Below are 24,308 nucleotides of genomic sequence, written 5' to 3' on the forward strand. Positions count from 1 at the left end.
GGGCTCCACGCAAGATCTCACCCCGTGGGGTCAAAATGATCACAAGAACGGTGAGCAAAAATCCCAGAACCACACGGGGGGACCTAGTGAATGACCTGCAGAGAGCTGGGACCAAAGTAACAAAGCCTACCATCAGTAACACACTACGCCGCCAGGGACTCAAATCCTGCAGTGCCAGATGTGTCTCCCTGCTTAAGCCAGTACATGTCCAGGCCCGTCTGAAGATTGCTAGAGTGCATTTGGATGATCCAGAAGAGGATTGGGATAATTTCATATGGTCAGATGAAACCAAAATATAACTTTTTGGTAAAAACTCAACTCGTCGTGTTTGGAGGACAAAGAATGCTGAGTTGCATCCAAAGAACACCATACCTACTGTGAAGCATGGGCGTGGGAACATCATGCTTTGGGGCTGTTTTTCTGCAAAGGGACCAGGACAACTGATCCGTGTAAAGGAAAGAATGAATGGGGCCATGTATCGTAAGCTTTTGAGTGAAAACCTCCTTCCATCAGCAAGGGCATTGAAGATGAAACGTGGCTGGGTCTTTCAGCATGACAATGATCCCAAACACACCGCCCGGGCAACGAAGGAGTGGCTTCGTAAGAAGCATTTCAAGGTCCTTGAGTGGCCTAACCAGTCTCCAGATCTCAACCCCATAGAAATCTTTGGAGGGAGTTGAAAGTCTGTGTTGCCCAGCGACAGCCCCAAAACATCACTGCTCTAGAGGAGATCTGCATGGAGGAATGGGCCAAAATACCAGCAACAGTGTGTGAAAACCTTGTGAAGACTTACAGAAAACGTTTGACCTGTGTCATTGCCAACAAAGGGTATATAACAAAGTATTGAGAAACTTTTGTTATTGACCAAATACTTATTTTCCACCATAATTTGCAAATAAATTCATAAAAAATCCTACAATGTGATTTTCTGGAGAAAAAAAATCTCATTTTGTCTGTCATAGTTGACGTGTACCTATGATGAAAATTACAGGCCTCTCTCATCTTTTTAAGTGGGAGAACTTGCACAATTGGTGGCTGACTAAATACTTTTTTTCCCCACTGTATATCTTAGAAGTCGTGTTGACCTCTTTTGTTCCCAATACCAGATTTGAATTGACGCAACTTAACAGCTAGCAGTTGGCTATCATAAGCTAGTTGGCTGGTTAAACTGTAAACATTACACCGTGCAATGTGTTTTGGAACGAACTTAGCCACAGCTGAATTGGGGAGTTAGCTAGCTATTTATAGGTTTCTTTGATTTAGCTGATGCTACAGGCTGAATATTACCTGGTCAAAATGCCCTTACAATGACTATTGCACTTACACTCTTCTTACATGCATTTGTTTTTGGAATACCTTTTATTCTAGGCTCAACATCGAAGGGTTGTTAGTCTATTTCCCATATAACTACATTTACCCAGAGCAATATTCCTACATGCTGGAACTCAAGAGGACCCTGGATGCCAAGGTAAATCGAGAGACCCAGCAACATGCCACTTGTTGTAGACCTATCCTAATGCTATGGCCCTACGCATGATGGTAACACATTGTTTATCCAAAGGGACATGGAGTTCTGGAGATGCCATCGGGAACCGGGAAAACTATCTCTCTTCTGTCATTGATTGTTGCATATCAGCGGGTGAGTCAAGATACGTCCGTTATCTTTATCACCATCTGGTCCTCTTTGACAATTCACTTATACAGTGATCTCTCCTCTATTTGACAGGAGTATCCCCTTGAAGTCACAAAGCTGATCTACTGTTCCCGAACTGTTCCTGAGATGGAGAAGGTGTTCTCTCTCTCTTCTCCTTCACCTCTCTGTGTGCTCCCCTGTCCTTGAAGAACATATGTTTCTCACCCCCTTCTCTGATGCCATGTTGCTCCCTTCTCCATCAGGTGGTGGAGGAGTTGAGGAAGCTTATGGAGTTCTGTTCTAAGGAGACTGGAGAGAAGAACAACTTCCTGGCTCTGGCGCTCTCCTCTCGGAAAAACCTGTGTTCACCCCGAGGTAGGAGTGCCAATAGCCCATTTTATATACCTCGATGGGGGTGTTTTTGTCTCATAATATGAAATTACAGTAGGCTACCAGTATAGCCTGTATCGATTACGCTTTTCAGATATAATGGTACAGTGAGGGAAAAGTATTTGATCTCCTGCTGATTTTGTACGTTTGCCCACTGACAAAGACATGATCAGTCTATAATTTTAATGGTAGGTATATAACAACAACAACAAAAATCCAGAAAAACGCATGTAAAAAATGTTATAAATTGATTTTACATTTTAATGAGGGAAATAAGTATTTGACCCCTCTGCAAAACATGACTTAGTACTTGGTGGCAAAACCCTTGTTGGCAATCACAGAGGTCAGACGTTTCTTGTAGTTGGCCACCAGGTTTGCACACATCTCAAGAGGGATTTTGTCCCACACCTATTTGCAGATCTTCTCCAAGTCATTAAGGTTTCGAGCATGACGTTTGGCAACTCGAACCTTCAGCTCCCTCCACAGATTTTCTAAAGCGAGACTAAATTCCATCACTAGGCGACAAGAACAGTCAATCCTAGCCTGCCAGCTGCCTGCGTGCAGACCACTCTTTCCTAAAAAAGTACTTTAAAGTTGGTTAAATATCGCAATTTACCAAGACATTTAGTAGAACGACAGCACATCTTGCTACCCTACCATTAAAAAACTGCCTAAACAACACAGCAGCCCTTCAATCAGCAACGTTTATTGTTGTCAGCGAAACAATAGAACGTGTTATGCAGGAGCAGAATTCTACTGTCTGAAAAGGTACATAGGCTTATGATGTGGCACTTTTTAAAATTGTCTGAAAAGTTGTCAATTATCGACATGTTAGTGTACTGCGTTCTAGTCTGTAAAGGGTCGCGGTAGACAACTTCATTGCCCGGCCCTAGCGGTCAGTACACTGACGACAGTATATCTTCACGATGTCACCCACTAACCGTGGTCCTGTAACGCCATTCATCCGCGCCCAACAGCACAGCAACCCAAGCCTGCCTTCGTGCCGTTTCTATGAGGTGAGGAGCTTGGGATTGTGACAAAGAGATTGATCTGGGACTTCCATGCCTCCGTCTGTCTGTCTGACTGACTGATTCTGTCTTTTCCAGGAGTTTGATGCTATGGGAAAGCAGGTGCCCCTCCCCGCTGGAGTCTACAACCTGGACGATCTGAAGGACTTTGGTTGGAGGAAAGTCTTGTGCCCTCACTACCTAGCACGCTATTCGGTAAGAATAGCCCATTGTCATAGCATCTGATGTTTTTGTAGCATGTTATATTTGACAGCATTACTAAAGACAGTACAGTATGAAGATAGGAAGAAACTGCTTCTCCAGTAGAAATCCCCGATCACACTTGTAGGCGACGTTGGCTATCTAAACTCATGCGTAAAAGCACGTCATCAGGTCTAATAGTCGTCCTTCACTGAACTGAGCATGTGCAGGCCATCAAATCAAAGGCACTCCTTCTATATAAAGTTGTTTTTGACAAAAATGAAAATGTGTACGTTTGTCACTTTCACAAGGTTGGAGTAATAACATGTTCAACTACTTAAGAGATTGGCTCGAATCTAGGTTGTGCCTTTAGATTTCGACAAAATTAACAACTAATGAAGAATTTTTCACTTCTCAAACCCTGGCCTGGTCTGCTTGGTCTGTTTCGCAAGTGTTCCCGCAAGTCTCGCAATGTTGCACCTCTGGGTTTAGAAACTCTGTGGCATTAATTACTGTATGAAGGAGATATACTAGTCGTGATGTTTTTCATTTAGCTTCTTTCCTTAACACAGATCCTCCATGCCAACATCATAGTTTACAGTTATCACTACCTCCTGGACCCAAAGATTGCAGACCTTGTCTCAAAGGAGCTCTCCAAGAAATCGGTGGTTGTTTTTGACGAAGCATATAACATCGGTAAGGACAGCCACCTGTTAAGTTTCCCATTTGTTTAAAAAACCCACTGTTTCAAGCCTCCACAAGCTGATATTCCATCCTCCTCAGACAATGTGTGCATCGACTCAATGAGCGTCACATCACCAGGAGGACTCTGGACCACAGTCAGGCCAACGTGGAGACCCTACAGAACACCATTCTCAAGTAAGGTCATACTGCTCAGGGTCATACACTCAGGGGACTAGTGGAGAGCAGCACTAGAACCGCTGTCATTTTATGTGTACAAAGGAGAACGTACAAGGAGTCTATAATGAGACCGACTGAACCAGTTTGTTGTTCTTGCCCCAAAAGTGTAGAGTGTTGTGATGTCATCTCAACCTCTTGTCCTCTGCTGAAGGATAAAGGAGACAGACCTAGCCAAACTGAAAGAGGAATACAGACGATTGGTGGAGGGCCTGAAAGAGGCCAACGTTGCCAGGGAGACGAACATCTACAGTTGAAGTCAGAAGTTTACATACAACTTAGCCAAATACATTTAAACTCAGTTTTTCACAATTCCTGACATTTAATCCTAGTAAAAATTCCCTGTCTTAGGTCAGTTAGGATCACCACTTTATTTTAAGAATGTGAAATGTCAGAATAATAGTAGAGAGAATGATTTATTTCATCACATTCCCAGTGGGTCAGAAGTTTACATACACTCAATTAGTATTTGGAAGCATTGCCTTTAAATTGTTTAACTTGGGTCAAACATTTCAGGTAGCCTTCCACAAGCTTCCCACAATAAGTTGGGTGAATTTTGGCCAATTCCTCCTGACAGAGTTGGTGTAACTGAATCAGGTTTGTAGGCCTCCTTGCTCGCACACGCTTTTTCAGTTCTGCCCACACATTTTCTATAGGATTGAGGTCAGGGCTTTGTGATGGCCACTCCAATACCTTGACTTTGTTGTCTTTAAGCCATTTTGCCACAACTTTGGAAGTATGCTTGGGGTCACTGTCCATTTGGAAGACCCATTTGCGACCAAGCTTTAACATCCTGACTGATGTCTTCAGATGTTGCTTCAATATAACTACATAATTTTCTTCCTCATGATGCCATCTATTTTGTGAAGTGCACCAGTCCCTCCTGCAGCAAAGCACCCCCACATCATGATGCTGCCACCCCCGTGCTTCACGGTTGGGATGGTGTTCTTCGGCTTGCAAGCCTACCCCTTTTTCCTCCAAACATAACGATGGTCATTATGGCCAAACAGTTCTATTTTTCTCCAAAAAGTACGATCTTTGTCCCCATGTGCAGTTGCAAACCGTAGTCTGGCTTTTTTATGGCGGATTTGGAGCAGTGGCTTCTTCCTTGCTGAGCGGCCTTTCAGGTTATGTCGATATAGGACTTGTTTTACTGTGGATATAGATACCTTTGTACCTGTTTCCTCCAGCATCTTCACAAGGTCCTTTGCTGTTGTTCTGGGATTGATTTGCACTTTTCGCACCAAAGTACGTTCATCTCTAGGAGACAGAACCCGTCAAAGTAGATGTCCTAACCGACTTGCCAAAACTATAGTTTGTTAACAAGACATTTGTGGAGTGGTTGAAAAACGAGTTTTAATGACTCCAACCTAAGTGTATGTAAACTTCCGACTTCAACTGTACATGTCCAATCGCATGTTGCCAGATGAGATCCTCCAAGGTTAGCCCCCTGGAGTCCAGTCGAAAACAACGTTATTGAGTATTTGTTTATATTTGTATCGATTTATGCTCAAATAAGGTTTAATGTATCTATCTTTCCCTTTCTATACCCTGTCCTCCCTCCCCCGCACTGTCTTTCTTTACGTCTTTCCCTCTCCGCCTCCAGAGGCGGTGCCTGGCAGTATCCGCACGGCAGAGCACTTTGTGGGCTTCATGAAGCGTTTCCTAGAGTACCTGAAGGCCAGGCTGAGGATTCACCATGTGGTTCAGGAGAGCGCTCCACCGTTCCTCAGACATCTTCGAGAAGGTCTGCATTGACCGCCAGCCCCTCAGGTGACTTCTACAGTACTTTTGTGTTAGTTTTGAATAGCCTGGTGCCATTGGTTGGTGGAGATTTCCACTTTAGGACCAATGGAATGGCCCTAACATGTGCCAACTCTGTCCACCAGGGCACCGGGCAATGCAAAACGGATGCTCCTAGACCTAACTGATTCCATCGAGGATTATGTGTCTTTGGTACATTGAAAGAAGTTTCTAGAAACTCCTCCTTAATTCTTATATTACATATCTATTTGTTTATCTAGATTCTGTGCCAAGAGGTTGCGTCCGTTGCTGAGGACTTTGGAGATTGCGGACATCGGCAGGTAGCTTAGTGGTTAAGAGTGTTGTGCCAGTAACCCAAAGGTCGCTGGTTCTAATCCCAGAGCCGACTAGGTGAAAAATCTGTCGATGTGCCCTTGAGCAAGGCACTTAACCCTAATTGCTCCTGTAAGTCGCTCTGGATAAGAGCGTCTGCTAAATGACTAAAAATATATATATAAGTCGCTCTGGATAAAAGCGTCTGCTAAATGACCCAACAAAAATTAAAATTGCGGACTTCTCAGCCATCACCCTTATCTCCAACTTTGCCACTCTGGTCAGCACTTACAGCAAAGGTACTGAACCTCCTTAGGCTGACTGTTACCGCTACAGCTCTGCAGTTATTTACTTTCTTTGTCCTTTCCTTGCCACCCTCAGGCTTCACCATCATCACTGAACCCTTTGAAGACAGAACCCCCACCATTGCTAACCCCGTGCTGCACTTCAGGTGGGGTTCATTTGTGTCGAGCGTATTTTGTTTTGTCAGCAGAACGGTGTGATATTGATGGATGAGATGTTGTGCCACTACAAGAGCCAAGGGTGAAATAATCCATCAGGATGGAAGTGAATGACTGATGTATACACTCTGCTTAGTAACTCATTGTGCCATTGGATAGTTTAAATGCACCATAAGAAGTGATTTGTCATTCATCTTATCTGGGATCTAGTTGAGAGAAACATGAACAATTATTTTATTATGTGTGGCATAAATCCAGGTTCAGGCATTCATGTAGTTTCAGATATTAAACAGCCTTTATTTTATGGGCTAGTGCATAAAGAAACACCAATGTGTGTTGGTTTACGCTTTTTATCTCGGATCTACTTCTAGCCCTGGCTCTTCTCTCCTCTCCCTTCAGCTGTATGGACCCTTCCATTGCCATCAAGCCTGTGTTCCGAGCGCTTCCAATCTGTCATCATTACGTCAGGGGTAATCTCCCTCCCTCTTCTCTCTCTCCTCCTGTTCCTAGATTAACTGTGGCCTAGTGATTATAAACCACCTGCTGATGGTCTCATCTGTCCAAGATGGGGCCACTCACATTCCAATGCAGTCGGGCTAGAGGGCTATTTGTAAACTTAGTGCTGTGTCTTGTCCATGTACATGTGTTAATGAGGGACACATGGCTTTTCTTTGTGTTTCTCAGTACTTTATCAACAGGGGATTCCCCCTTAAATCTGCAGCATTTTAATGATTTCTTTACCACCATTCAGAATTACAGTTTATCAATGAATTTGCATGCGATGAAAACAGAAATGTAAAGAAGTTTGATAGTTTTAATATTATTTTCTGTATATTATTTTGCCTGTAGGTGTCCTCAGCGGTCAGTTGAGTAGTATGATCATCACTTCACTCCATTGATCCTAACACAAGATCCCTTGGCTGTGTGTTGGCTTGGCTGTCCTACCCTGTGGCTGTCTACTTCTGATCATGTTTCTATCCACAGACCCTTTCACCGTTGGATATTTACCACCGAATCCTGGACTTCCGGCCTGTTACCGCGGCATCCTTCACCATGACGCTGGCACGCACCTGCCTCTGCCCTCTTGTGAGTAACCTCAGAAACCGTCTACATGATATGACCTGAGTGGTTAATCCAAGTTATGCTGAGCTTCAGAAAGGATGCAAGGGGGTGACACTGAGCTCTTTGTCTTTCAGGTGGTGGGGAGGGGGAACGACCAGGTGGCCATGACCTCCAAGTTTGAGACACAAAGATTTTGGTTAGTGATTGTTACATTGTATCGAAATATTGTAAGCTTGCCTTGCCTCTTTGTGAGCTTAGCCTCTCCTTTCCTTAGTTGGGATAAACAAAACATTGAAATAAACCTGGTTTGGGTTCTATTTTTCAGCTGTCATCCGTAACTATGGCAACCTGCTGCTGGAGATGACTGCGATCGTGCCCGACTGCATCGTGGCCTTCTTCACCAGCTACACCTACATGGAGAACGTTGTGGCGTCGTGGTATGAGCAGGTGTGTACACACGGTCCACAAATGGAAGTCAGAATAAATGTGAATAACGTGTGGTTCTGTCTGTACTGTTATAGCAATAGACATATCTATGTTAGTATTTTATTGGCAGCAGATTGAATTGTGCCCAGAAAAGAAATGTTTTGAAGGGTAGTAATCTAGAAGTTGAGTAAGCGTTGTCCGCTTGTCCCTTTGTGTCTCTGTCTGTAGGGCATCTTGGAGAACGTCCAGAGGAACAAGCTGATCTTCATCGAGACCCCAGACGTAGCAGAGACCAGCATGGCTCTGGAGAAATATCAGGAGGTCAGGAGACCCTTTCTTTGACTGTCTTAGGTTGTCTTCTGTCGTTGTCTGTGACCTCTGACCTCTTGTCCGTTGTGCCCCAGGCCTGTGAGAACGGCAGAGGAGCCATCCTGCTGTCTGTGGCCAGGGGGAAGGTGTCCGAGGGAATCGACTTTGGTGAGTGTTTAGTTCCTGTAGCATAGTAGTACAGCCTCCATCAGTCTCATTTGCAATACAAAATGGCCGCCAAAGTTACAACACAGTTCATGTACAGTGAGTTGTTCAGTGTAGTTATTTGAAGAGATGAGTGATATGAAACTGTCTCCCTCAGTCCACTACTTTGGCCGCGCAGTGATCATGTTCGGAGTGCCTTACGTTTACACACAGAGCCGGATCCTGAAGGTCAGTCTAACTCCTGTTGTTTATCATCCTTCCCTTGTTCTTCTCTTCTGCTTTATTCACTGTTTTGGTCTATGTTCCTCTGTTCTGCATATGTCCTCCTCAACCCTCTCTGTTATTCCTTCACTTTACTTCCTTTAATCCTAATGGTCTGTTTGTCCAAAATATTTATCCTTCTCCTCTTCTGTCCATCTCTACCAGGCTCGTCTGGAGTACCTGCGGGACCAGTTCCAGATTAGAGAGAATGACTTCCTGACGTTTGATGCCATGCGGCACGCAGCGCAGTGTGTGGGCCGCGCCATCAGGGGCAAGACTGACTACGGCTTGATGATCTTCGCAGACAAGGTGAGGACCTTTTGGAACTTGGGTGTGTCCAAAAGTTTGATCATTGATACAGACTCTACCCTGATAATTTTATCTTCTTTTAATTGTCTGTAATGTCTACTTAAATGTTTCATGTAGTTTTAGTTCTGTATTGGACCCCAGGAAGATTAGCTGATGTTATGGCGTCAGCTAATGGGATCCTAATAAAAATTTATAAATTCCTCTTGTGGAATTCTGGAAGTTAAAAGCCATAATGCACAGAGGTCCCAGCAGGTTGTTCCATAATGCTGTTACCTATCTAGTGCCTCCACATCAGTGGTAACAAATATGTGTAAAATAAAAAAAGGCTATTGAAGAGAATTGGAACAAAGCCTAAGATCCTGTTTCTCTCTCGTGTTGCAGCGCTATGCCCGGGCTGACAAGCGAGGGAAGTTGCCCCGGTGGATTCAGGAGCACCTCACTGATGGCAGCCTTAACCTGACCATCGACGAGACGGTACAGCTGTCCAAACACTTCCTACGCCAGATGGCCCAGCCCTTCAAACAGGTATAGCATATCACAGTAAAGGGACATGTTTAGCAGGGTTCCAAGGTTGTGGAAACAAATGTTATTTAGACACCTGTCTGACATGTAGAATAAGAAATCAGGTCAGGCCTCCCGAGTGGCGCGGCGTTCTAAGGCACTGCATCGCAGTGCTAGAGGCGTCACTATAGACCTGGGTTCGATCCCAGGCTGTGTCACAACCGGCCGTGATCGGGAGTCCCAAAGGGAAGCGCACAATTGGCCCAGCATTGTCCGGGTTAGGGGAGGGTTTGGCCGGGGGGGCTTTACTTGGCTCATCGCGCTCTAGTGACTCCTTGTGGCAGGCCGGGCGCCTGCAGGCTGACCTCGGTCGTCAGTTGAACAGTTTCTCCTCCGACACATTGGTGCGGCTGGCTTCCGGCTTAAGTGGGTGGGTGTTAAGAAGCGCGGTTTGGCGGATCATGTTTCGGCGGACACATGACTTCACCTTCGTCTCCCAAGCCCGTTGGGGAGTTGCAGCGATGAGACAAGATCAAAAAAGGGGGTACATTTAAAAAAAATATTCATGACATCTCTACCTGCAACGTTCTTCAATGTTTGCCAACTGAATGTGTACCAGGTCTCCCCTTAACCCCTCCTTTCTCTGAATGTCTCTCTGTCATCCCCCCTCAGGAGGACCAGTTGGGCCTGTCTCTGCTGACACTGGAGCAGCTGCAGTCAGAGGACATGCTGCAAAAGATCCAGGCAGTGTCATCACCCAGTCAAACCCACGTCTGTCATACAGACAAGATCACTGTTCCAATACTGTCCTATTGTAAATAGAACGTCTTTTTTAAGTGTACATTTGCATAAGCCGGGAGGCCCGAAAAATAAATGTTTACAGTTTCTACCATGCAGTTGGGATGTTTTAAACTTTTTTTTTTTTTTGCACATGTACATACGGTATATCATGAAACATACCCAGACAAGGCTAGCATGAACACAGTGGATTGAAGAGACTCAATACTTTATTTGACATTTGTCTGCTATGGTATCCAGATATAAAATACATTTGTCATTTTCAATAACATTGACATAATCTGCAAAGAAAGCTCTCCATATGAAACAGCAACAGTTCTACATAAATAAGACGTAGGGCTCTATTTAATCTGTATCGCTGAAGTTCAGCGTGATTTGAAATTTAAAGGCAATGTTCCCACGTTAGCGACGATTGCATTCATGGTAAATGCTGCATACAGTGGGGAGAACAAGTATTTGATACACTGCCGATTTTGCAGGTTTTCCTACTTACAAAGCATGTAGAGGTCTGTAATTTTTATCATAGGTACACTTCAACTGTGAGAGACGGAATCTAAAACAAAAATCCAGAAAATCACATTGTATGATTTTTAAGTAATTAATTTGCATTTTATTGCATGACATAAGTATTTGATCACCTACCAACCAGTAAGAATTCCAGCTCTCACAGACCTGTTAGTTTTTCTTTAAGAAGCCCTCCTGTTCTCCACTCATTACCTGTTAACTGCACCTGTTTGAACTCGTTACCTGAATAAAAGACACCTGTCCACACACTCAAACAGACTCCAACCTGTGGCCAAGACCAGAGAGCTGTGTAAGGACATCAGGGATAAAATTGTAGACCTGCACAAGGCTGGGATGGGCTACAGGATAATAGGCAAGCAGCTTGGTGAGAAGGCAACAACTGTTGGCGCAATTATTAGAAAATGGAAGAAGTTCAAGATGACGGTCAATCACCCTCGGTCTGGGGCTCCATGCAAGATCTCACCTCGTGGGGCATCAATGATCATGAGGAAGGTGCGGGATCAGCCCAGAACTACACGGCAGGACCTGGTCAATGACCTGAAGAGAGCTGGGACCACAGTCTCAAAGAAAACCACTAGTAACACACTACGCCGTCATGGATTAAAATCCTGCAGCGCACGCAAGGTCCCCCTGCTCAAGCCAACGCATGTCCAGGCCCGTCTGAAGTTTGCCAATGACCATCTGGATGATCCAGAGGAGGAATGGGAGAAGGTCATGTGGTCTGATGAGACAAAAATAGAGATTTTGGTCTAAACTCCACTCGCCGTGTTTGGAGGAAGAAGAAGGATGAGTACAACCCCAAGAACACCATCCCAACCGTGAAGCATGGAGGTGGAAACATCATTCTTTGGGGATGCTTTTCTGCAAAGGGGACAGGACGACTGCACCGTATTGAGGGGAGGATGGATGGGGCCATGTATCGCGAGATCTTGGCCAACAACCGCCTTCCCTCAGTAAGAGCATTGAAGATGGGTCGTGGCTGGATCTTCCAGCATGACAACGACCCGAAACACACAGCCAGGGCAACTAAGGAGTGGCTCCGTAAGAAGCATCTCAAGGTCCTGGAGTGGCCTAGCCAGTCTCCAGACCTGAACCCAATAGAAAATATTTGGAGGGAGCTGAAAGTCCGTATTGCCCAGCGACAGCCCCGAAACCTGAAGGATCTGGAGAAGGTCTGTATGGAGGAGTGGGCCAAAATCCCTGCTGCAGTGTGTGCAAACCTGGTCAAGACCTACAGGAAACGTATGATCTCTGTAATTGCAAACAAAGGTTTCTGTACCAAATATTAAGTTCTGCTTTTCTGATGTATCAAATACTTATGTCATGCAATAAAATGCAAATTAATTAAAAATCATTCAATGTGATTTTCTGGATTTTTGTTTTAGATTCCGTCTCTCACAGTTGAAGTGTACCTATGATAAACCTGCAAAATCGGCAGTGTATCAAATACTTGTTCTCCCCACTGTATGTCGGCTCAATCGCTTGCTACAGATTGAGTAGAGCCCTTATTGTGCTTTGTCAGCTTATAGCCCCATTTATACATGGTTCTAACATGCATTCTGTGTCCTGATCGGATTGTGCACACCTTTTTTTTTTTAAACCAGTGTAGACGATTAAAAGGAAGGGCATGGGCAAGATTAGAACCTGTGACCTTCTGGTCCCTATCCCAGTGACTAGTCCACTGCAGCAGCATGAGGGAGCGTACCACACTTGTTTCCCACATTTATAAAGCTGTTCAGTCATTTAGAACGTCAAATGAGAAATATGATTGGTTAAGGTTGGAAAACAAGACTCATTGGGATTCGAACTGGCGACCTTGTCGCAATCCGCATTTAATGCCCTCCATCCACCTCAATGGGTTTTCTACATTAGTGACTCCTCGACAGACCTTTTAATGATCACGTGGCAATACCGCCACAGTGAATTAACAATCGCTTTTTGTCCATCATTGCATATATTTACTCTTGACTTGATAACATCCTGAGTAAGATGCATAGGCTATATCAACAAAATCTAATAATTTTTAAACATATGTTCCAGAAGGAAGTTAATTTAGAGTTAGCTACCCCAAAAAACGTCTGCGTATTCCAAACAGACCAATTAAAAAATAAGATATTACATACAGGCACATAGTGCTTTTACTTTTGGGGCATCAAAATAGCTTATAATAAAATATGCTAAATATATTTCACAGAATGCTAAGCCTTAGACAATAATTACATAGCATTCTACAGCTGGACTGGGAAGTGCAGATTTTGCTCTAGTATTGTGGAATAAGGAGAGTGCTTTACCACAACCTAACATGGAAGCTAATACACGGTTTGTGCATCACATTCACTAGATATTAGTAAATCTTTGTTTTAATTGTGGAATTAAATCATCTAGTGCCAAAAACAAGAGTACCGCTGGTAAACATGAACACAAGGAGATAAAATCAGAATGTAACACGTTTTAAAAACCACATTGTATAAATAAGACCTTTCTTGCATGCACAGTTACATTAATTTGGATAACATCCAATAGCTGCAGACACTTACTTGATGACCCAACTGCAGTTGAGTGTGCCAAATGCAAATATCAAGATGTTCATAATTATGAACAATCATTGAATAATTTAAGCATTTCCCTCCTTGTGCAGTAAGTCACAACAACAGCATTACTAAATCATTATAAAAAAGAAAAAAGGATTGTCATTTCATTTCCAGATCAATCTGGTCTGAAACGGATACAATCTGCGTCTCTCAAAACCAGTTCTCATTGCTGTGTGTATCCTAATTTATACTATACCTCAGAACTGGGGCACCAGGGGCTGAAACTAGCAGACAGCAGGCAAGGAGTACCAGTGACCTCCACCCGCTACAACATAGTGCAGTAAACAAACCTAAACTGATAATGGATCATTGTTCGATTCAAACAGAGAAAGGGAATGGGGTTGCAGTGACCCATGTAAGCGCAAGAGGCCAATCCACTGAGACGGAGAGAGGATTAGGGGCCAGCGCTGTGTGAGAGTACTTCCTGGATGTGGGGAGGGGGGGGCTAGTGTTCAGAGGTGTAGCTGAGGGACCCTCGCCGTGCCAGACTCTGGGTGCTGGAGCTCAGGGTTCGGTTCTCTGTCAGGCTGCTGGGGTTCTGGAAGAACATACAAAACACTTGACTAGTCTGACTATGTGTATAACAATGACATATACATTCATTTTGATGACACACAGCCAGAGAAATGCCTTAGGATACGAAGCACATAAAATGAAAGGTGATGAATAAACACTAACAATCATATTGTACAGAAAAGGCCAGAAACTGCTGCTCACCCTTGCCGCTTCTTGCCGCTCCCTCGCACCCACGTTCAGCACATTCAGAGAATTAGCCCTTTTCATCCTGAGGGAGAACAAGAGAGAGAGTGAGAGTAACAAATTGGGCACCATTTTGAGAGGTAACACATGCAGAATGAGGACTTGGTCTTTACCCAGGAGTCGGAGGGGTGGTATCTTGAGTTCCGACTCCTTTCAGCTTCCTGACCAGCTTCTCGCTGCTCCTGCGTATCGACTCGCGGAGCTTGGTGAACGAGCCGCTGCGCTTCAGACTGCCCAGCCCATCCTGCATGGAGCCCTCCTCTTCTGTGTGGGTCCAGATGTCCCGCACCTCACCTGAGACACCAACATTAGAGGATACACATCAGTGGCATCATCCAGTACGATTAGCTGTTTACAGTACATCTGAGATACATTTTTTATTCCAATATATACACCCTTTTAGGATAAAAATGCTATTGAACCTAGAGAGCAGGTTTCAAAGATCATATTATGGGTTTGCTCTCACCATCCACAGATCCAAAGTCTTTTTCATGGGCCCGGGTCAGGATCTCTTTATACAGAGCCTCAGCTTGTCTGTACTTCCCTTGTTTCAGGTAACATGAAGCCTGTAGCCAGAAACACAGCAATACTAGAGTCACAAATAGCGCTATCACACCTCAGATAGATAGACACACACATGCAGCTTGGGTCAATGTCCCCCACTTCTACCCAATCATAGCATATTATACACACACATAATATGGTATCATCTAGCCCAGTGACCATGCCAACCAGGTCCACTCCCCCTTTATACCCCTCCCTCCATTCTCCCTCTCCTATTCTCCATCCCTCACCAGGTTATTCTTGGTCTTGGCCACGTTGGCGTCGTCGGGGCCCAGCCTGCTCTGGTAGATGTGCAGGGCACGCTCGTAGTACTGCTCCACTTCTTGGTACTTTCCCTGGTTCTGACACAGCAGCGCCAGGTTGTTCAGCTGCTTTGCCACGTCAGGGTGGTCCGTGCCTAACACCTGCCCACAACAACAAGAGGGGTGGGGGGTGGGGTGGGGGGGGGGGGGTGAATGGAGATGAACAGACAGGTTTGGGTAATAAGCAGTGTTAGGGGTAGCGCATTACAAACTAACGCGTTACAGTAATTCAATTACTTTATGCGGTAACGAGTAATATAAAAGAGTTACTGTTCCAATTTAAATTTTAATGGGTTGTTACTTGTGTTATCATTCATTTCCTATTACAGTTACTGATCCAAATAAGTATTTGTGATGGCTCAAAATATTAAAAAATATCCACCACCCCAGATTGTTTGTCTGACGTCCTCTCACCAAGTTCCTGTTTACGCTCGCACACACTACTACTAACTGCTTTAGTGAGGGAGATGGCAGAACCGTCTAAAACATCGAGTTTCTCAGCACGGAAGTACTCCCATTTCTTTGATTTGGTAGGACAAAATTACAAGAATATTACAGTAAAATGTCAACTGTGCCCAGGCGAGAAACACCTCTCCACTGCTAGAAACACGACATTGTTTACATTGAGTGAGGACGCGCAACGTAATATAACGAGTAGTGTAACAAATTACTTTTCCCAGGGAGAAATAAGGAACTATTTATTGTTGAAAGAAGTAACGAGTAATAGGTAATATAACTTTTTGCTTGCATGAATGAGAAATGATAATACAATATAGTACTGTAGCAGTGCTGTACTACAGAATGCTTTCAGAGTTGCCATTAGCCCATCAGAGGGCAGGGTTTCTAGTCACAGTGCTGCTAGGTTCATTACCTTCTCTCTGATCTCCAGGGCTCTCTTACACAGTGGCTCAGCCTCCTTGTACTTCCCTCTCTTTCCATACAGTACAGCAAGGTTGTTGAGTGTGGCTGCCACCTATAAGCAAATACAGTACTGTTAATTAAATACAGTGATGCAGTAGTAAAAACAATAGGTGGGAAAACTTTGATCGCCGGTCGTGGTGAAAAAAGAAACGCTCCCTATACTTCCAATCGTTCTTCCGCAAAAGGTGGGTAAACTGTTGGGCAAAAAACTTGTACCCTACACTACACCACTGGTTACATACTGTAGCTGATTTTCCACTGTGCTAGGGAAAACCATTAGCTATGCATGGTTTAGACTTCTTGTTTTGTCCATTTTGGTGACCCTTGAACTTCACTATAGACTATAGAGGAACATACCGCAGGGTGATCTATGCCCAGGGTCTTCTCCCGAATGGCCAATGCGTCATTCAGGAGGTTAGCCGCCTCTTTGTACTTGTTCTGGTCTCTGCAGAGAAGAGCGAAACAGCCTTTAGCATACGGCTAACATAACTAGCCACACTATGGAAATCCCCCACAGTAAGACCTAGCATGGAAGCTATGCTAGGCTAACGTGGCTCCACTCACCTGTAGACCAGGGCCAGTATGTTGAGCATGGTGGCCACGTCAGGGTGGCTGTGGCCCGAGGACTTCTCCAGGTCCTCCAAGGCCTGTTTACAGAGGGGCACGGCTACCTCATAGCGGCCCTGGGAGGCGTACTGGATCACCAGGTTGTGGAGGGTCCTCAGGCGGGCCGGGATCTCATAGCCTCCCTGCTGGGCCGCTGCCACCGCACTACTACCATGGGGCTGAGATACTGGGGGACAGGAGGACACAAGAGGGGGTAGAGAGAGTCATTCATACACACACACACACAAACATGAACATAAACATACATAGACACATACTCACTCACAAATATATTGTACATAGACATACTCCAAAAAAGATATTGTACATAAACACACAAACACACAGCGAGTGACGGACTTTACAACACAGAGAGTCACATCGAGACACCGACACACATACATGCATAGCTCGTCTGCACAGCAGATAGCCAGACAAGAATATCCGGCTCATTTGACGAGTGCACGTACTCTGTGACTGTTCCTCCTCGTCCGTGGGAAAAAGGTCATCTAGGGATTCCTTGGTGGAGCCTGTTTCTTTGTCATCCTGTTGACATAGAAAACATAACTAGATTGATGGTACAGAGCTGAGGGGAGTGCCTATTTGAACTATACAGAGAAACACATAGCAACCTGTTCTGGTAAGCCACCAACAGCTTAGCTTTAGTAATAACATAAAAGCTGTGGCAAACACATGCACCATGTACTGGGTCATATTCATTAGGGTACACCATAGCGAAACATTTTGCATTGGAAAGCGAATATGAGCAGTTTTGGTAGTTCCTCACTGTATCAGTCTGTTTTTTTCCCCGTTTGGTGCCTAATGAATACGACCCTGGTTGTGGTGGTCTGTGACATACCGGTGGGGGCTCCTCCTGGTCGTACTTGCGGATGCTGCTCATGAACTGCAGGTGTCTGTTCTGCTCCTCCAGGGTGACCACCTCCTGCTCCCTGTCCTGCAGCCTCTGCTGGGCCCTGGCCAGCTCGTCCCTCAGCCACTGGTTTTCTTGGCACAGCCTCCGTACCTGGGTCCGCAGCTTCTGCTTCTCCGCCTCCAGGGAGCCCAGGTGGGCCGACAGAGCCATCATCACCTGGGGAGGAGGAGGGAGAGGGAAAGAAAGAGAGAGAGAGGAGAGAGAGAGTGAAAGAGGAAGAGAGTGAAGTAGGTGTGTATATAAACATGTACAGATCCAATACAGTCAAAATACAACTTCACCCATTCTGCGGTCTTCATGCATTCTGCTATCTCCAGTATGACCCCACCTGTGCCTCTCCCAGGCCCAGCTCTATCCTCTCCAGAGACTGGCGGATGATGCCACTCTTCTCCTGCTCCACACTGCCACTCTCGGCCACCGGCCGGCCCTCCAGCACCTCCTGCAGGTTGTCCAGGAGGGTGTGGTTCTCGCCGCGCAGCGCCTCCAGGCCCGCTATCACTTGCCGCGTGCTGCACAGAATCTCCTCCCCCGACAGCATGGTGCCTCTCTCAGCTCAACCCTGTATGGAGGAGGAGGAAGAAGGGGAGGGTTCACAATTTTAAAATACTTGTAACTTGTCATATGGACTGTACAAGGTGTCGAAAGCGTTCCACAGGGATGCTGCTTCCCACAGTATTGTCAAGTTGTCTGGATGTCCTTTGGTTAGTGGACCATTCTTGATACACACAGGAAACTGTTGAGTGTGAAAAACCCAGCAGCGTTCCAGTTCTTGACACAAACAGTTGCGCCTGGCACCTACTACTTCACCCTCTAAATGGCACACATACACAATCCTGCCTGGTTATATCCTGCCTGGTTGGCCCTGTCCGGGGGTATCGTCGGACGGGGCCACAGTGTCCCCCGACCCACCGTCTCCAATATCTAAGCTGCAATAGTCTATGTGCCGGGGGGCTAGGGTCAGTCTGTTATATCTGGTGTAATTCTCCTGTCTTATCTGGTGTCCTGTGTGAATTTAAGTATGCTCCCTCTAATTCTCTCTCTCTCTCTCTCTATCCATCCCCTCCCGGAGGACCTGAGCCCTAGGACCATGCCTCAGGACTACCTGCCCTGATGACCCCTGGCTGTCCCAAGTCCAACTGGTCGTGCTGCTGCTCCAGTTTCAACTGTTCTGCCTGCGGCTATGGAACCCTGACCTGTTCACCGGACGTGCTACCTTGTCCCGGACCTGCTGTTTTCGACTCTCTCTCTCTACCGCACCTGCTGTCTCGACCTCTGAATGCTCGGCTATGAAAAGCCAACTGACATTTACTCCTGAGGTGCTGACCTGTTGCACCCTGTATAACCACTGTGATTATTATTTGACCCTGCTTCATCTATGAACATTTGAACACCTTGAAGAACAATCTGGCCTTAATGGCCATGTACTCTTATAATCTCCACCCGGCACAGCCTGAAGTGGACTGGCCACCCCTCAGAGCCTGGTTCCTCTCTAGGTTTCTTTCTAGGTTCCTGCCTTTCTAGGGAGTTTTTCCTAGCCACCGTGCTTCTACATCTGCATTGCTTGCTGTTTGGGGTTTTAGGCTGGGTTTCTGTATATCACTTCTGTTGATGTAAAAAGGGCTTTACAAAATACATTTGATTTGACGTCTCAATTGTCTCAAGGCTGAAAGATCCTTCTTTAACCTTTCTCCACCACTTCATCTACACTGATTGAAGTGGATTTAACAAGTGACATCAATAAGGGATCATAGCTTTCACCTGGTCAGTCTATGTCATGGAAAGAGCAGGTGTTCTTAATGTTTTGTACACTCAGTGTATATGCATGTATGGGACACACAAAGTGAATAAAGGTCCAAAAGGGGTGTGCAATGGCAGCATGTAATTATGCACTGGTGGTAATATGGCTATTGGCAACACTCCATAGTAAACAGTGTTGTGTTGAACTAAAGCAGTACGACAATGTGTAGGCTAACCAACTAGCTTCAGATATACAACTATAACTTGACCACTGCCAGTATGCTAAAGAGACTTGTGACTAGTAAGTTACAGTAAAATACAGCTGGTACTGAACTGAGATGTCTCACAAACAGCAGCCCCTAGACACACAAAGACAAACACACAGAGGAGAAAGGAATAATAGCACACAAGCCTCCCATTATGACAACAATCCATTTGTATCTGTCCTATAGCTGTTTCACAAAACATCTTATCAGAACATAAAATGATGCTCCAAGTTCTGTGCAAAGTAAAAAACTACAAGTGTAGCCTATGTTTACCACCACGGGGGGGTGTCACCGACGACAACAGTATGCTGACCTGACAGCCTGCCACTCCATGACCAGCCTTTCATAACCATGACTATGCATTCTGGCAGCCAAAGAAAACATTGAATAGCCAATACAGAGACCAATGGGTCTGTATGTAAAACACATCCTGGGACAACGGTGTCATTTTGCTCCTGTGAGCATGAAGGCATAAAGCCTGGAGCCGACAGCCGCCCAGTTCAATGACTCAAGGCATAACACATGAAGTAGTCTACTTCCTGGTCAGTGGGGCATCATGCCACATTGAGGGGTTGTAGTGGGATGTGTAGTACAATGAGAACAGGTCCAGAGAGAGGTCTCTTCATATGGTTGGAGTGCAGTTCTGACATTAAATCTAAACCCAAAACAATATCAACCCTGACCTGTTTCAGTTACAAATACAAAATTGTAGTGGGTGTTATATTTCTGGTTGGTGTTCTATTTCACGGTACCTGCTCTCTGTGGCAATAACATGTTGATGCATCTTGTAGCAGGGCTACAGAGGATTGCCTCAACAAAAAAAGTTGGCTTCTTAAAGACCAGATGGGTAGCCTGAACTCAAATAATGAGCATAAAAGGCCTCTGATCACCCTTACACCATATCAATACTAATGGGAGAACAGGAGAGGAGGGCTGCACTGTGAAGCCAAGCGCCTAAGAGGAGAAACAGGTGTCTATGGGGAACAAGAGAGGGAGCTGTGCTGGGCCTGAGCAGGAGACTGCATCAGCATAACACCAAAAGGCAGGCCAGCTGCAGCAGACCATACATTAACACAAGGATATCTTACTAGTGGCTCCTGGGAGGAGGGCAGCGTATGGCAGTTGTAATGGTAAACAACAGTGGTCATTGCAATTGATCGGGACCTATAATGGATCTAAAGTTGAAAAGAGTGATGCTCTTATTTAATATTTGGGTAAATCCATTTGAATTCAATCACTTTTGACATCATCCCTTTTGATGTAAACATACAGTAACTTTCCATACATGTTTGCCCATGGTAGAAGTGGTCAGAAAATGACTTTTTGGACATGAATGCAAAAACATTCAGGAGATAAAAGTACTCAAATTTGACACATTTTGCATACCCCACCATACCATGAGACATTGTCTTCATCACTGGAAAAGATAAACGGTTGAGTTTGATATCATTTAAAAGATTACAAATAGTGTTGTCAAACTATTGGATTACTTAGTAAAACATTGTATTTTTTATTTAAAATTGTCATTTTAAACCTTTAACGTAAATGATCTAAAAACGCATAAACTCCTATTTTTTTCATTTTCGCATATGTTGAAATTTAGACCCTACTTTACATAATCTGAGGTTGTTGTGTTGTGCCTGCCATCGGTTGAGAAACAACATGCTGTTGAATACAGGGTGGGTGTCATTTCAACCATAGAAAGATTATTCAGAGAATGGACCTATCCCTTCAGACCCCTGCAATTTAGCTGGTACACCATTGGAATTTAAATTAAATTGAAATGTTTAATTCTAATTACTATAATTCAAAATTCAAAAGGCACTCGCACATCTGAGCTATCTTTTTTGCAGGTGCATGGTAATAGTTAAATAAGATGAGAAAAAATAAGAAACCTGCACACTGCTCTTGCTAGTATCACTGCTCTTTAATAAGCTTTACATATCGGCCTCAAGGCCTTCGTCAGAGCTGTTGTGAGTTTTTTTTTTTTTAAATGATCACCCTTATGTAGAATGGGGTTGGAGTCGAGGGAAAATAAGTAAGTGTTACCAAATATCATAAATAAAACGTATTAAACACGTCTGTAAAACCACAATGCGGACATCGACCACCAAGCAATGTTTCATAAATCATTGGGTACAGTGCAAGAAAAACGTCAGAGTAATCTGAAATGCAGGCATTAATTCATGTTCACATTTACAACACATAACATACATAGGCATTTCATCACTAAGACCTTTAGGAAATAATGTCTGGAGGGTGAAAATCTCAGAGTATTATTTATATCACCTCCCCTGTCTGATATCTTAACTTTCTCTCGAGTCCAACCGCATTTGACGTATGGAACGGATGTGGGTGGAGTTATGTCTACATAAGGGTGCTAATTAAAAATCGACAAATCAAGCTTACTTGACATACTTGTGTGCAAAACAAATTAGTTAATTTAATGTTTTATGGATGAATAGGCCTACAGTTCTATATTCACATAATTAAGAAAATTGGAATATATCATTTTTATAATGAATTATTTTGGCCTTTTTATGTACTCACTAGGACACTTTGGCAGGTCAGTAGACCTAAATGAGAAATTGTGAAGCAATTACCATAGGCCTATATTAAATTGGATGATGGCCTACAGAGGAGCATCCTCTATGGGAGAAAAGCAACACCTGTCAGAGACAGATAAACAACATGTGCGCTTGTACAGGAGGACTTGTGCCATAGGCTATTGTATTTGGATGTTTTCCAACATTAGACCTTTGTCTGCCTTCACAGTGTACACGGTTTTATATGGATTACGAATTTGCATTTGTATAACATTAGGCAATAACAACAGATGGTTAGGCCTGTGTGTGCATTGTTGTGGCTTTGTCAACCCGTTTAAAATGGTATTGGAATACTTATACTGCGTAGGCTACAGACACATAAAGACAAACATTTATTCATCAAAATAAATACATTTAGTCAAATAAATGTATTGATGACATACTATATGCATACAGTGACAATTCGGCACTAGGGCGGCTGTAGCAGAAGAAAATAAAGACCATTGGGATATAATGCAGCCATTGAAACTACAAAATTATGATCCACACGTCAAAGAACAAATTGATGTGAACACATTAACAAGAGCACTATCAACAAAAGTTATTTTTAACCTACCTGCTGCTAATTCCAGGCTTTTGGCGAGTTGTCGACCTCTTGTTGTCGCGTATCTCCGATTTTCAATCGGGCTCCCATTAAAGTTAATTGGACTGCTCGCGTCAAAACATTCACTATTTCTTCATTATGGGACCAAGATAAATGATATCTTTGGACGACGTCCTTAACAGCAGGCCTACAGTAATTCAGTAATCATTCACCTGTTCTTGCGGCTCAGACGGTCTCATTTCAGCTTACCTGATCTGATCATTCCCACCATGCACCGCGGTAGATTGACGCCATCTCCCTCTGAGGACAAGGCCATCTATCTGTGGGTGATCTGAACTGCGAGTGACATGGGACAGACCAGCACAGACAGGACTGCAAGGACGACTGTCACCGAGATAAACTGCTCTTTTCACATTTTATGTTAAATAAATGCATAAAAACGTGTATATAAAAAATATTATTATATGTATATAATATATAAGATTGAAATTATTACATTTACATTTTAGTCATTTAGCAGACGCTCTTATCCAGAGCGACTCACAGTTAGTGAGTGCATACATTATTTTATTTTGTTCATACTGGCCCCCCGTGGGAATTATATTGCTCTATGACAGGCTCTCAATTTATTAGGCTGTAATAGAATGAGATTTTAGTTTTAAAGTGCTACATATCCCTTACCAGAACTAGTATTCTGATGATATGGACAAATTTGTGGCTATTTCTCCATTCAATCTTTTTTGCTTTGGTATTCTTTTGGAATAGGCTATATGCGGGTGTGCTACAGTGTTACTGTTATTGTAAGTAACAAATTGGTATGTGCATAATTTATTTGTTGAGTCAGTGACTATTATCAATAACAGTCAGTTACATTGTAACCAACACACCATAACACATAAACATGCCCAGTAGCACCACACATAACTGCATGGTATTGTATTTATCATGCAGATTACGAAACAGCAAGCAATAACAGAAAGGTGGGGGCCGAAATGTTTGTGGGGGGCTGGGGATGTGTTTGGGTGGTATTAGGGGTGGAACCCTGTCGGGACTTAATATAACTTGGCAAGTTTTCAACAAAGCAGATTAAAAGGGTGGGATGGGATGGGGGATGGCCCGGGGAGAAAATAAACATTAGTAGCAGCAGTATTAGTTGAGACAGTGGCGATGGCAGGGTTGTACGAGGCTTTAACATTAGTTTCAGTAATAGAGCAATGGCTTAGATAGGCGTGACAAAGAGAATGTAAGTAAACTAAAAGGTATTGATGTCTGTGGATCTTGGACAACATATCTGATGTGCAGGCCTCCCAGAATCTACGACATTAATGTAGAAATTTGCATTACAAAGATAAAGGATGCATGAAAAGCAGAAAGAAACAGAGGAAAAGACTGAGTGATGGGAAAAGATGGCAATAGCAGGAGCAATCTGAGAGACA

General features: G+C 44.1%; 1 protein-coding gene and 1 pseudogene across 2 annotated transcripts; one reads left to right on the forward strand and one right to left on the reverse strand.

Moving 5' to 3' along the window:
• Positions 1-1,387: 1,387 nt before the first annotated feature.
• On the forward strand, positions 1,388-10,606 carry LOC311101526 (general transcription and DNA repair factor IIH helicase subunit XPD-like; annotated as a pseudogene). The gene is made up of 23 exons (XR_014615755.1): positions 1,388-1,468; positions 1,562-1,639; positions 1,727-1,789; positions 1,897-2,008; positions 2,938-3,039; positions 3,130-3,246; positions 3,804-3,927; positions 4,015-4,110; positions 4,304-4,401; positions 5,756-5,922; positions 6,174-6,233; positions 6,466-6,524; positions 6,607-6,676; positions 7,086-7,156; positions 7,671-7,772; positions 7,883-7,944; positions 8,074-8,195; positions 8,403-8,495; positions 8,579-8,651; positions 8,806-8,876; positions 9,075-9,218; positions 9,600-9,743; positions 10,392-10,606. The product of XR_014615755.1 is annotated as a general transcription and DNA repair factor IIH helicase subunit XPD-like (transcript).
• Positions 10,607-12,845: 2,239 nt separating this feature from the next.
• On the reverse strand, positions 12,846-23,128 carry klc3 (kinesin light chain 3). The gene is made up of 12 exons (XM_084142888.1): positions 22,885-23,128; positions 18,048-18,278; positions 17,645-17,875; positions 17,256-17,331; positions 16,744-16,972; positions 16,537-16,624; positions 16,130-16,231; positions 15,187-15,360; positions 14,859-14,958; positions 14,506-14,686; positions 14,351-14,417; positions 12,846-14,171 (listed from the first exon to the last, which is right to left on the reverse strand). The coding sequence occupies exons 2-12, from the start codon at positions 18,255-18,257 to the stop codon at positions 14,079-14,081; spliced, it is 1,551 nt and encodes a 516-aa protein (XP_083999014.1). The 5' UTR covers positions 18,258-18,278; positions 22,885-23,128; the 3' UTR covers positions 12,846-14,078.
• Between the last annotated feature and the right edge of the window lie 1,180 nt (positions 23,129-24,308).

The sequence above is a fragment of the Coregonus lavaretus genome (genome assembly GCF_964263955.1).
Source record: "Coregonus lavaretus genome assembly, chromosome: 26".
NCBI classification, from domain to species: domain Eukaryota; kingdom Metazoa; phylum Chordata; class Actinopteri; order Salmoniformes; family Salmonidae; genus Coregonus; species Coregonus lavaretus.

Coding starts and splice junctions, on each gene's coding strand:
- klc3 (XM_084142888.1), bottom strand. CDS start 18,257: ATGCTGTCGGGGGAGGAGATTCTGTGCAGCACGCGGCAAGTGATAGCG. Junction 17,876..18,047: donor TGGGCCTGGGAGAGGCACAG/GTGGGGTCATAC, acceptor CCTCCTCCCCAG/GTGATGATGGCTCTGTCGGC. Junction 14,959..15,186: donor CCAAGACCAAGAATAACCTG/GTGAGGGATGGA, acceptor TTCTGGCTACAG/GCTTCATGTTACCTGAAACA.